The sequence below is a fragment of the Petaurus breviceps genome, unplaced genomic scaffold (assembly GCF_028583685.1).
Source record: "Petaurus breviceps papuanus isolate PSGF00001 unplaced genomic scaffold, PetGlider_PUasm1.0 91133, whole genome shotgun sequence".
NCBI lineage: Eukaryota > Metazoa > Chordata > Mammalia > Diprotodontia > Petauridae > Petaurus > Petaurus breviceps.
In genome coordinates, this window is record NW_027187419.1 from 7,764,462 (window position 1) to 7,778,958 (window position 14,497).

General features: G+C 36.2%; 1 protein-coding gene across 1 annotated transcript in view; it reads right to left on the reverse strand.

The window, feature by feature from the left end:
• Positions 1-2,066: 2,066 nt before the first annotated feature.
• The window catches only part of DLAT (dihydrolipoamide S-acetyltransferase), a 26,847-nt gene continuing 14,416 nt past the window's right edge, over positions 2,067-14,497 (reverse strand). Inside the window, exons 11-14 of the mRNA XM_069080373.1 lie at positions 7,353-7,468; positions 5,054-5,216; positions 4,346-4,482; positions 2,067-3,951 (exon numbers count right to left, since the gene is read on the reverse strand). Of these exons, the coding sequence (XP_068936474.1) occupies positions 3,822-3,951; positions 4,346-4,482; positions 5,054-5,216; positions 7,353-7,468 (546 nt within the window). The 3' untranslated portion in view covers positions 2,067-3,821. The remainder of the gene's footprint in view (positions 3,952-4,345; positions 4,483-5,053; positions 5,217-7,352; positions 7,469-14,497) is intronic.

Sequence of the window (14,497 nt, forward strand, 5' to 3'; positions counted from 1 at the left end):
GTAAAGCTTACAAAATGTTTTTTAAAGAAAAGAAATGCTACATTTCATTTAAAGGTCAGTGAAAATAAAGATTTGTTTTTCCCATCCAAGTTCAAAGACTGGCCCCCTGCCCGGGGATGGGGGTGGGGAAAAGGGGTCTTCCTTGCTTTCTCTTGATAAACATGGATATCAGTTTAGCACTCAGGCTTTCTCAGTTACCCTCATTCTTGGCATATGACCAGGTCATCTTTTTCAATTATACATATTGATGACATTTTAACCTTGTGTTTCAGCTTGCTCACACACACCAAGTTCTTTTCCATTGCTATCTGAATATTTGATTAATTTTTCAGACTATATAGTGTTCTATGACAACCATACAAGTATTTAAAAGTATTAATTATTAAAATTAATTTAATTTACAAGTATTAAAAAGAAAGGTCTTGGTTTCAGTGACATTAAAGGAACTCTGCAATTTCCCTTTGGCAATCCACTTCAGTCTCCTGTTTAATTTTAAGCCAGACTCATCCATTTATACATTTTTGTTATTAATTCAGTACTATCTTGTCTGAGATAGAGATATAACCTCTATAGGATAATACCATCAGTCCAATTAATAGGCATATTTCATCCAGTGAGCACTGTGGCTAATCAGGCCAAACTTTTAAGTGATTCTGTATCTCCTCCAGGAGTGTTCTATAGCTTAAAGCAACTATCACTTATCTAGGGAAGTGGTGTCAAACGGATGTCCAGGGTGACCAGAAGATGACTAAAATGCAATTGGGAACTACTTAACAAAATATACATTAGAACATAACTGTTAATGTGATTTTCTAAGTCAGTATATGGCCTGGAAGGGAGCCTTATGTCATTTAGTATTATTTTTTTTGCTTTTTGGAGGGGGGGAAGGCAGGGCAATTGGGGTTAAGTGACTTGCCCAAGGTCACATGGCTAGTATCAAGTGTCTGAGGCCAAATTTGAACTCAGGTTGTCCTGACCCCAGGGCCAGTGCTCTATTCACTGTGCCACCTAGCTGCTCCTGTAGTCTTTTCTATTTGAGTTTGATAACCAGTGATCTATAGGACCTCATCATTCTATTCATAAAGAATCCTCTGCACTTGACAGCCATTGTTACAGTAGTAAATGTCTTTAGCAAGCATCTTTAACCTGAAGTTAATGACGGAAGGCATTTTTGAAGAGTCATTCAGAGGTCCTGGGATCAAATGCAGGCTTTGCATGTAACTTTAGGCAGGTCACTTCTCAAACCTGTTTCTTAATCTATAAAATGAAAGGTCTGGACTAGGGGATCTTGGAGATCCCTTCCCGATCCAAACCTGTGATGCTAAGAGCATTTAGGGTAGTGTTTTTGCTTTACCAAATCAAGTTTGTTGATTCTTTTAAGAAACCAAACAGTAAGCACAATGGAAACTTCTATCTCTACATCTTTAATTCAATTATGTGATAGTAAAGATGTGGCCTATTGTGAAATTACTACTATCTATACCCAAGTAATGAAGTAGAGATGCCCAAGATTTATGTATTGCTATTTCCAAATGCTTTAACATCTCATTTGATCTTGAGAGTAGTCTTACCCTTCAATGCCTAGTACAACACTTTACACTAAAAGCTAAGTCAATCTCCCTGACATCTACTGTTCTTAGAATTGGAAAATATTTTTTTAATTTATCTAATAAAGTAAAATCCAGTTAAGGCAGATCTGATTTTTCCCATGTCTTCTAGAAACTATCAGATAAATACTCACATACTGTTTAGTTTTCATGACATCCATGCTGCCCTAATAAAGGCCTTCACAGTTTTCAGAATTTTCTGTCTTATGTTTTGTCTCGGCATTAAAAATATCTAAGACCACACTCATTTTGGCACTGTCACCATCTAATGATATTTTCAATGAAATGTTCCTTAAGCCTGCAGCTTCATGTTACATAAAACATTCACTACCCAATCTATTTCTGTTAACTCAAAATTTCTAGATAAAGAGGTTTCTCTATTAGTCTATAATAGCTTTCAGAAATTCCTATTAAAGCCAATGCCAGAATATTGAAATATCAAAAATTAAACCAGACACATTAAAAATGCATAATTTACTTTAATTTTTTAACACTCATCTTAAAGAACACTATCCCTACTTTACTTTTTTCAGCATGGGATAAGAAAATAGATTGTATCAAACGTTCCAGATCAATTACCATAACTCAGAATAAAGTCATTTTTATTAATATGCAACCCTCTGGGTTTTTGTTCATTTTACAAGGGAAGTACAGAGCCTTAAGCAATAGCAACAGAATAAAATATCTTTAAAGAATAGTTTGACAAACCTGCACCCAATCTGGCTCATTCTGACAATGGTCCCTTGTAATGAGTTATTTCCTCCTATATAACTTTCAATTCAAGCTAGTATCACTTATTACCAGGAAGGTCAGGTTAGTTTCCAGGATTACATTTTCATAACTGTACATCAGGGTGAATCATAACAATAGAATGGAGTGTCTGTTAGTTGTACATGTGTACCACATAACTATCTGCTCAGACACTTATAAAAATGTCGAACAATGAGAAAGTGAACTTCTGTGGCTCAAAGTAACTGGGGCTAGGTCCACATACTACACACACAAGGAAGCACTGGTCAGATTTATTTTAAATAGTCATTAACAATTCCAAAAAATTATTAAAACATAGTGATTCAAAAGAAAGCTTGGAATTGAGATGTTTTCCAATTATTTTCAATTATCCTGTACGTGACCCCAACGCCCCTCCAAAATAAAGCAAACTATAACCAAATGGGGTAAAATTTCATAAAGTATTTACTTGCCCACCCCACCATGAGACACAATTCTCTTCAGAGGGCTTTTAGTACATTCTTATTTTACTCGACAACTCAAAATGGTACAATATTTTTTTCCCTTCCTAGTAGAATCATTGACCACATGTCCCATCTTTTGTCTCCATTTTAAAAACCATCTACAATGTTTCACTACTATCTCTATATCTTATTCTTATTCTTTCAGGTTGGCCATGACAAAGAATGGATTTTGGCAAATGTCCAACATAAATGACCAGCATTTTACATATGTACATTAACAATATTATTTGGTGAGGTCTTCCAAAACTGCATGAGTGTGGAAACCATTTGAGAGTTTACTTACAAAAAACAACCAATTACTCTTGCAATAGGAGGCCTTTACTCCTACAGCTGTAACAGTCCGATGAATGCAAGTTATCAATGGCAAGCGTGAAATTCTGACTTTTCATTTCAGTTCTACAAAGAAGTCTGCTTATATTTCATGCTGTGTCCTTCATTACAAGATGGGAAGTAACTGTTTACATCAAATTTCATAGAAAAGTGTAAAAGAAAACAGTCAACTAGATGGTCTGATTTTTTTAGAAAAGTAAAAAAGAAGTTGCTGTTTTATCGTTGATAGGGATCATGTAGCTGAGAAAACTAAATACAACTTAAATTCCAAAGAAGTTGGAATTTTAATTCCCTACCCCCCCCACCCGCAAAATAGTTACTTGACTGTATTTCCCAATGGAAATGCCAACTATGGAAGGGGTTGGAGGCCATGTGTCTTTTGACTTGAGAGCACACAGAATTTGAATGCATATTTATTAAAAGTTTGCACAATGGTTGGTTGTAATTGGCATTTAAAGTTCATGAAACTCAATAATGCCATTACAAATAACTTAACTGTACAAAATGGATAACAAAAATAACTGGCTAACTTAAAATAAAAAAGGAACCATCTTTGTTTAACTGACACATATAAATATCTTACTAAGAATAACCAATGTGACTGGGATAGAGTAGAAACTGCTTAAAGTAGTTATAACAGCATAGTGATAGGCTTTTCAAGGTATTTCTTGAACTCCGCAAGCCACTGAGCTCCAACTGCTCCATCCACAACCCGATGGTCACAGCTGAGTGTAACAGACATCATGCTGGCTACATCAAATCTAAGGAAAAAACAAACAAATCAAGTACTCCGAAAGCAGTCATTAGATTTCCAGATCTTAAGTATCCCAGAAGTTAAAATCTTTCCCATAAGTAATAATGCTATTAACTGTGGCAAATCCCTCCCTCCCCTAAATTAACTGCTTGAAAAGATAGATCAGACAGCTTAAGTGTAGTCCTTTAACATCCAAGAAAGAATACAATTTTCAATAGGGAATTTATAGTTTGCTACATCTAAGTATGATAAAGACAATCTCTGCCCCCAAACAATTTCTTCTAATTTTACTTACCTTGTTCTGATGTAAAAAAAAAATAATATCAATCTGGACTGTAAAAGTGGAGTATTAAAAAATGGTCTAATAGTTTAGCAACTATTTTTTCCCACATAGCACTTACCCTTTTTCATTATCTGCTGGAACCAGCCTATTCTCTGAAGCACCAACTGCCAAAATACATGCCTGAGGTGGATTAATAATGGCTGAGAAATTCTTAATCCCAAACATACCTAAATTTGAGATGGTAAAAGTACCACCCTAACAAAGAAAAGAAAAAATATAGCATTAGAAAATGCTTTAATTTATTCCTTCAAATATGTAAATTATTACATTAACAGGTAATGTAATTAGATTACATATATAGGTAATTGTTACAAAGCCTAATTTTTTGTTTTACAACTATCCAGGAATTTTTTAATACTTCAGAAAATGCACATGTTCCATTTAAAGATGACATTTAAAGTTACACAAAGATGATTCCTTTTTTATTTTAAGTTAGCCAGTTATTTTTGTTATCCATTTTGTACAGTTATTTGTAATGGGCATTATTAAGTTTCATGAACTTTAAATGCCAATTACAACCAACCATTGTTCCATTTCAGTTATGCTCAAACTGAAATTTGTAATCATTCTATTTAGTGTAATAAGATGTTGTGAAAACTACCTGTGTACACAAGTTGAAATAATGTTTATTTAATTTCCTACAATACAAAATTCAGAATTTCACTTTGTCTTCAACATGTTCATCATAATAGCAAGTGGCAGAATCAACAGGCAAGAAAAAGTTTTAATATTTTTAAAGTCAACATAAAATAAGTAAATTATTTACCTGGAATTCATGTGGCTGAAGTTTACCCTCTCGTGCTTTGGTTGCTAAGGAAACTACATCATTAGCAATGGATTCCAGTCCTTTTATATGTGCATTAAATACAATAGGTGTGATAAGTCCAGAAGGAGTACTGACTGCAACACTAACATCAACAACATGATTTCTGTTTGGAAAAGAATAAAAAGGAAACATAACCTGAATAATCGGCAGTTATTATGTATTTCTTTTGTGTAAAGGACATTTTTTCAAAAAGGGTTTAAGAAGTAGTCTTAATTACAGCTGAAATTTACACAGCACTTTTATGTGAAGTGTTTCATAATTAAAATACTGAAGGAGTTCTGAGGAGAGAAATCACATCTGGCTGAAATGATTAGGAAAGGCTCCACTTAGGAGGTCCAAAAGTATTGGGGATGGGTGCCCTTGAGAGGTGGTGGGATCCCTCCACTTCAAGCAGAGGCTGAATTGCTAAATACATTATAGTGAAGGATACCATTTATGTATGGACTAGATCAAATGGCTACTGAGGTCCCTTCTGACCCTCAAATTCTATTACCCTGTGAGGTTCTATTATGTTATCTGACCTAGGCCTAATCACTAAGGATTCCCATCCAACCAAGGATTATCACAGAGAGTGAGTATTCTCAGGTTTGGAAGAGGGAATGGGACAAATCCGGAGAAACACAAGATAAAACAAGGAAATCAATTTGGCAAAAGATGGGATATTCCATCTAGAAAAGCAAACTAAGGTCAGATTGTAGAGTACTTCAAATACTCAGGCTAAGGAGTTTGAACTTTATTCTAAAGACCAGGGGCTCATCTGTGATCTTTTCTAAAAAAATATTTTGAAAATATCAATACAATTGGTTTCCTTTGTAATTTGTATGTTTTATATATTAGTCCAAGAACAGTAGCCTTTACCAGACTGCCAAAGGGATTCATGACACAAAATAAAGACATTTTGAAGATTTTGGAACTGGAAACAACAAATACATGTGCATATATGTAAAAATATTTGCTGTCCTTCACTATTAACTATGATTAACTGCTATCTATGTCTGCAGGTTTAGATGAAAAGATCAAGCTGAGCTGTACCGACTATCTACAAAAATCATGTTAATTGTAGCTCAATCTCTGACTCCCAGTTAGCCCAAAATCTTGATTCAGAAGACCTCTATTGGACATCGAACTGGTGTGTAAATTCCTCTTAACTTCCCAGGAGTCCACACTGTTTGAATTTAGCACGTTAAATTTTCCACAAAACAACCTGGTAAGGTAGATAATGCAAATATCACCCCCAGTTTTAGAAACAAAGGCTCATTGTGGTTAAGTTATACGCTCAAGGTCATACAACTAGTAAATGTCAAAGTCAGGATATGAACCAGTCTTTCCACAATACCACACCTCCTAAAACTACTAACCTAGTGATTCTCCAGCTTAGTCATACTGGCTAAAAGTAAAGATAGAAAAAGACTTCACAGATTCCATATTGGCCTTTTCTCTTTGTGGTATCAAACATGTGAGAAGTATCTTCAGTAGTCATTCAGGGCCTATTTGTCAAACAAACAAGGTATTTAGCCTCTATCCTAGGTCTCAGGCACCTAGTAAGAGGTGGGCAAGTAAAGAAAAAAAAAACAGAGGCTATGTTATAGTGCTCTCATTTGTACTACATTGTTGCTTCTGAAAACTGGGTTAACAGAACAAAGTGATCTGCCCAACAACACAGTTATTAAATGGTATGCAGCTGGGCCTTAAAGAGTCCAAGTTTTCTGACCCTGACATCAGGGTATCGGAAGGGTAAGGAATGGAATAAGCATTTATATAGCACCTACTATGAGCCAGGCACTGTGTTAAATCACTTTTTGCAAATATTATCTCACTTCATCCTCATAACAATCCTATGGGACGCAGCTACTATTTTATTCCCATTTTATAGGTCAGGAAACACAGACAAACTGAGGTTAAGTGACTTGTCCAGGGCACTCTGAATTCAAGTCTTCCTGACTCCAGGTCCAGAGGTCTATCCACTGTGCCACCAACTGTATGTAAACATTTATACAACATTTTCTCCTTGTTCTGAACACTAAGAGTTTGTAACACAAACATTCAACCAAATACTATTGTACTGCTTTCAATTGTTTCATATGTATATATTATTTTCACCACCAGACATTCGTCCAGGGAAGAAAATCTCTTCTGTTTCTATTTTTTCCCTGGCCCTATATTAACTAACACAATGATGGACATATTAGGCACTTAGTACTTAGTATTTAATAGCTTACCTCAATAATGATATACTTACTGCCTTATAACTGTGTCCATCCAAGAAGAATTAGCTTCAGGTACTTTCAAACATGCCAAAGCTGAAGCTTTAATGATAAAGTCATTGACAGAAATCTTACTGTTTCCTGCCAATGCCTGTAAAGAAAAATGACAACCTGCTACCATATCTTTATTCCATAAAGCCTCAAACTGCACAATCTTAAAAAGAAAGATATTAGATGATGCAAAATCTAATCTACATAGATGGCTGGTGGAACTGTTAATTACAATTTTTAGCATAAAGCAAGATGAGTTCAATATACTGACATTAAATGCTGCTTTTAGTAAAATGTTTACTTCTTAAAGAAAAAATTTAATATAAAAATTCTCCCATTTAATACTAAGGTTAGTGGTTCTAGTTAATGAAAAATTGTGGTTCATTTAACATTTCTTTTTGCATCTTCAACTTTGGAAACATGAGTTCAGGGTTCTCATTCAATTTTCTTTAGGAAAATCTCAGTTCAATGATCCTAACTTAATTTCACTTGTTTTTCTACGGTTACTACGAAAGAAGAGTCATTTGATTTTTGTTGTGAAATGAAACTTAGAAGTGAAAGAATGCTGTTGTACATTCTTGGAGAAACCATTAAACAAAAACAATAATAAGCATTTGATTAGAGGAAAAATAAAGGAGAGGCAACAGCACAATGAAGAAGGAAAACACCAGGACCAGGAGTTAGATCACCTGGTGTCCAATTCCCATTTCTTATTAATCATGAGATACAGGCCAAGACATTTCATTTCTGAGCCTCAGCTGCATTATCTGTATTATAAAATGTAATGCATATGCCACCTACCTCATAAGTAGTTGCGAGGAAAATGCTTTGTAAACTACTAAATACTAAATAAATGTGAATTGTTATAAAGTGGTACACTTTTATGTAGAATTCAGATGTAAGATAAAAGCAAAGGTATAGGGAAAAATTTGGTTAATGATGAGCATGATGTATGACTTTTCATGCTACACAAATAAGGTTTAGTATTTAGTTCGAAGCATACTGCTAACAACTCAAAGTAGGAGTACATACTTCTCATTTTAAAACATCATCTTTCCTTCTTCATTCCAATACTGCCCACCTCATCCAGACTGTCATTGTTTCAAATCTCGTGTTACTGCAACAGCCTATTTCTTTAGTCTTCCTCTATAACCATACAGCATTCTGCTTCTCCAACCTTCTTTTCCACTATTCTATTCCTCCTTAAACAGACTACGATCATCCTCACATCCACAGAATCCCAATATCACAATCAAACTTAGAACAAATCTAGTCCAATGGTCTCATATTATAAATGAAAAGGAAAAAACCCCAAGGCCTGGAGAGGTAAATGGCCTGACAAAATCATATGAGAGGCAGAGGTAAGACAGGAATCCAGTTCTTCTGATCCTCCCCTTCCCCAACCAAGATTCTTTCCAGGAAGGCTTTTAATCATTCTCCCAAAATGAAATGCACCCCCCCCCCAATTCTATATATCCTTCAAGGCCAACCTTACTCCCAAACCCCCTCCCCTCCCAACTATTCCCAATGATTTCCCAAATTCCTATAGCAAACAACGTTTAGCACTATCTGGTTTGTACATTCTCGTTACATTGCAGTTACATATCCTATCCTATCTTGTGGTATTTGCCACTGTAAGCTCCTGGAAAGCTGGAATTGTATTTTATATTTCTTCCACAAGGCTGATCTCCTATTAGAAGGAAAAGACTTAGGGGATGTAAACACAAAATTGGGGTACCACAACATTAAAATGTCTGTGTTAGAACACAAAATTGATCCAGTCCTCATGGCACTTTAATTAAGAATAAAACCACAAATTCTCAAGATGATCATGTTAGGATACAGAGAGACAGAGCCAATATGACAGAGTAAAGGCAGGGAATCACTAGAACTCTCCCCAAATCTCTCCAAATACCTTTAAATGATGACTCTAAACAAATTCTAGACCCGCAGAACCCACAAAAAAGATGAACTGAAACAATTTTCCAGCCCAAGATAACTTAGAAAGTCAGCAAGAAAGGTCTGCTGCACCAGGGTAAGAGAGGAGCTCAGTTCTGCACAGGTTACACCAATATGCACTAGGCCCTAGCAGACCTGAAGCAGGCCTCAGAGTGACTGAAGCACTGGTAGCTGTGGCCATTTCCAGACCTCTCAGTCCAAAGACACCAAAGACAACTTAAAAGGTCAGCAGGAAAGGTCTGTCACACCTGAGTGAGAGTGGAGCACAGTCCAGAACAGGCAGCACCTTGGGGAATCCCAGCACAACCCCTGCCACAGCAAACCAGGAGCAGACCTTGGGAGCAACTAAATCAGCAGCAGCTGCTTCTGGAGTTCTCAGGCAACAGACAGTAAGGAGGTCGAATAACTGTTCAGAATGAGATTACAGGGGTCTCTTTGCTAGTACTAAGGAAGAAGGACTCTGTTGCTTTGTCCATACTCGGATCAGGGACCCTCCTCACAATTTCAGTGCAAAAAAATAGTGCTTGTGATCATTCGCTGACTAGAGCACAGGCCAGGTAAGTAGTAAACACCACCTTAGAAAAACAAAACTTAAAAGTCTCTAGAAATATCTCTGAAAACAGCTACACAAAAAAACTTGAAGCTTGAGAGAGTGCACCTTCCACTCTGGAATCAGAGCCCTAATTTAATAGAGTTAAGTCAACTAATAAGCTGGGAAAATGAGCAAACAAAAAAAATTCTGACCACAGAAAGTTACGATGGGGACAAAATATACATCAAGAAGATAAAGTCAGGGTGGATAGGTGGCACAGTGAATAGAGCACCAGCCCTGGAGTCAGAAGGACTTCAGTTCAAATCTGGCCTCAGACACTTAACACAAAAACTAGCCTTGTGACCTTGGGCAAGTCACTTAACCCCAACTGCCCCCCAAAAAGCAAAAAAAAAAAAAAAATATAAAGTCAAAGCTCCTACATCCAAATCCTCCAAGAAAAATTTGAATTGGTTTTAGGCCATGGAAGAGCTCAAAAAAAGATTTTGAAAATCAAATCTAACAGAGGAAGAGGAAAAATTAAGAAATGAGAGAGATGCAAGAAAATGATGAAAAATGAGTCAACAGTTTAATAAAGACACGAAAAAAATACTGATTGAAAATAAGACCTTACGGGGGGGGGGGGAGAGGGAGTTGGAAGCACCCACTTTTGAAAAGGGACAGGATCAAAGTAGAGAATAGAACAAGTGGGGTGTGGGATAGGATGGAAATATAGAGAGTTTCACAATATATCCACTATGGAAATGTTTTGCATACCTACACATGTACAACCTATATTGAATTGCTTATCTTCCCACTGAGGGTGGGTGACGAGGGAGGAAGGGAAAGAATCTTGAATTCAAAATTTTAAAATAATATGTTTTAAAAATATATACATATATAATTATTATTATTATTTTACATGTAACTGGGAAATGAAATATACAGGCACTGGGGCATAGAGATCCACCACGCCCTACTGGAAAGTCAGAGGGGGATGGGGGAAGATCTGGGAGAAAGCAGATTGGGGGAGGGAATATTCAGTGGGATTGCTGTTTTGGGGTGGTGGGTAGGGAAAAATGGGGAGAAAATTTGTAACTCAAAATCTTGTGGAAATGAATGATGTAAACTAAAAAATAAAAAAGAGAAAAAAAAAAGAAAAGAAAAGAACACCTTAAAAAGCAGAGTTGGCTAAATGGAAAAAAAAAAAAAGCCATAAATATTCAATGAACAAAACTCCTTAAAAAGTAGAATTGACCAAATGGAAAAGGAAGTACAAAAGTTCCCTGAAGAAAATAATTCCTTAAAAATTAGAATTGAAGGGGCGGCTAGGTGGCGCAGTGAGTAAACTGTTGGCCCAGGAGTCAGGAGGACCTGAGTTCGGTTCTGACCTCAGACACTTAACACCCACACAAAAAAACTAGCCGTGTAACCTTGGGCAAATTACTTAACCCCAATTGCCCTCCAAAAGGGGGGGGGGGAATTAGAATTGAGCAAATGACTATGAGAAACCAAGAAACCATAAAACAAAATCAAATGAAAAAATTCCTAGAAGACGATGTACAATATCTCATTAGAAAAACAAGTGACCTGGAAAACAGATCCAAGAGAGATAAATTATTGGACAACCTGAAAACCATGATCAAAAAAGAGACTAGATACGATCTTTCAAGAAATTATCAAGGAAAACTGCTCTGCTATTCTAGAACCAGAGATTAAAACAGAAATTGAAAGAATACACCAATTACCTCCTGAAAGAGATCCCAAAATGAAAACTCTCCCAGGAATATTATAGCCAAATTACAGAGCTCCTAAGTCAAGGAGGAAATACTGCAGGCAACCAGAAAGAAACAATTCAAGTATCCTGGAGCCACAGTCAGGATAACACAACATTAAATGACTGGAGGTCTTGAAATACACAACATTCCAAAGGGCAAAAGAGCTAGGAGTACAACAAAGAATTACCTACCCAACAAAACTAAGTATAATCTTTTGGGGGAAAAAATGGACATTCAATGAAATAGAGAACTTTCAAGCATTCTTGATGAAAAGACAAGAATTGAATAGAAAATCTGACTTTCAAATACAAGACTAAAGAAAACCATAAAAAGATAAAGAACAAAGGGAAATCATAAGGGACTTAAGATTAAACTGTTTACATCCCTACATGGGAAAAGAATTGTAACTCCTAAGAACTTTCTCATTATTAAAGCAGATAGGAGTATATATAGAGGGCACAGGTGTGAGGTAGATACGAAGGGATGATATCTAAAAAATTAAAATTAAGGGGTGAAAGAAGAATATACTGGGAAAATGGGGTAAATTATTTCACATAAAAGAGGATAGAAAAAGCTGGAAGGGAAGATGGGGGAGATGGGGATTGAATGAACGTTACTCTCATCAGAACTGGTTCAAAGAGGAAATAACATATACTCGACTCAGCAGATAAATCTATCTTACCCTACAGGAAGATAGGAGGGGAAGAGGATAGGGAAGGGGGAAACAGAAGGGAGAGCAGATTGGGGGAGGGGGTAGTCAGAAGCAAAATACTTTTGAGGGACAGAGTGAAAGAAAACAGAATAAACAGGGAGAGGGAAAATAGGATGGAGGTAAATACATTTAGCAAAAGTAACTGTGGGGGCAGCTAGGTGGCATAGTGGAGAGAGTACCAGCTCTGAAGTCAGGATGACCTGAGTTCAAATCTGGCCTCTGACAAGACACTTGACACCTACTAGCTGTATGACCCTGGGCAAGTCACTTAACCCCAAATGTCTCATTAAAAACAAAAACAACCAAAAAAAAGTAACTGAAAATTTTTTTTGAAGTTTCTCTGATGAAGGCATCATTTCACAAACATAGAGAAATGTGTCATATTTATAAAAGCAAGAGCCATTCCCCAACTGATAAATGATCAAAAGATATGAAGTTTTCAGATAAAGTAATCAAAGCTATCTACAGCCATATGAAAAAATGCTCTAATTCACTACTGAATGAAGAAATGCAAATTAAAACAATTTTAAGGTACCACCTCATACCTATTAGATTGGCTAATAGGACAGAAAAGGAAAATGACAAATGTTAGGGGGGATGTGGGAAAAATGAGACCACTAATGTACTGTTGGTGGAATAGGGCAATAAAATCATGCATACACTTTGACCTAACAATACCACTACTAGGTTTGTATCCCAAGAGATAAAAAACAAAAAGGAAAAGAACCCACATGTGTAAAAATATCCATAGCAGCTCTTTTCTGGTGGCAAAGAACTGGAAACTAGGGGGACACCTACCAATATAGGGGAATGGATGGATAAATTGTGGTATGTGATTATGATGGAATGATATGTGCTATAAGAAATGAGCATGATGCTCTCATAAAAAACCTGGACTTACATGAGCTGATGCAAAGTGAAATGTACTGTGTACAAAGTAACAGCAATATTGTAAGATTAGCATGTCAGCTGTGAATGATTTACCTCCTTAGCAATACAATAGTCTAAGACAACTCTGAAGGATTTATGATGAAAAATGCTATCCATCCCTAGAGAAAGAACTGATGGTGTCTGAATATAGATTGAAGCATACTTTTTTTTTAACTTTCTTCATTTTTCTTGATTTTTTTTGGTCTATGTTTTCTTTCACAACATGACTATTATGGAATTTTTTGGTTATGACTTCACATGTATAACCTATACTGAATTGCTTGCCTTCTCAAAAAGGGGGTTGGGTGGGGACTGAGAAAGGGAGAGAATTTGGAATTCAAAGTTTCTTAAAAAATGCTTAAAATTGTTTTAACATGTAAATTGGGGAAAAATAAAATACTAAACAAATAAATTTTTAAAAAGAAAAAGAAACTACTGCAATCCATGCCTTGTAACCATGCAACAAACTAGTATGAAAAGATATATAAAAGAGGTAAGGCCTTGTCCCTGGAGAAGTTTGTAGTCACTAAAATATAAGGAATATTCTTTAGTTCAATTGTAAAGTACATGGTATAATAATATACATGGTTTATGTTTATGTGTTTATTTTTATGTCTATCACTGATAGATCTCGAAGCAGGAATAACTTGATAAACTATATTAATGGAAAAATAATAATTTTATGAAGTATAAGCAGATAAGGAGTTCACAAACCCAAAGTTACTGAAAAGCTTTTTATATCTTGGCTCAGTTTTATTTTAATGTAATACAGTTCTTTTGGGGACATCATTTCTCTAGCATCCATGAAAATAATACTAGTGGTCTTACCCCTTAGAATTTGTTGTCTATACTGAAATTATTACAGATAAAGACACTGAGGGAACAGAAATAAGAGATATGGGGGCAGCCAGGTAGCACAGCAAGTAAGAGCACCAGCTCGAGTGTGGGGATGACCTGGAGATGGAATCCCGGGCTCAGACACTTAGCACCCACCCAGAAACACCTGGCCGTGTAACCTTGAGCAAGTTATTTAACCCCAATTGCTTAGGGGTGGTGTAATGGAAATGCAGGTTTAAAGATCTTCCCTGCCTCTAGACTAAAGTGCACCTGGAGTCTGGGGTGGGAGGCTTGTTTTTCAGTTGATACTTTTTGATTGGCCAGTGGGTCCAAAATTTTGTTACATTCTCTGAGCCAGGAGAAGGCTATATAAGCCCTGATGTG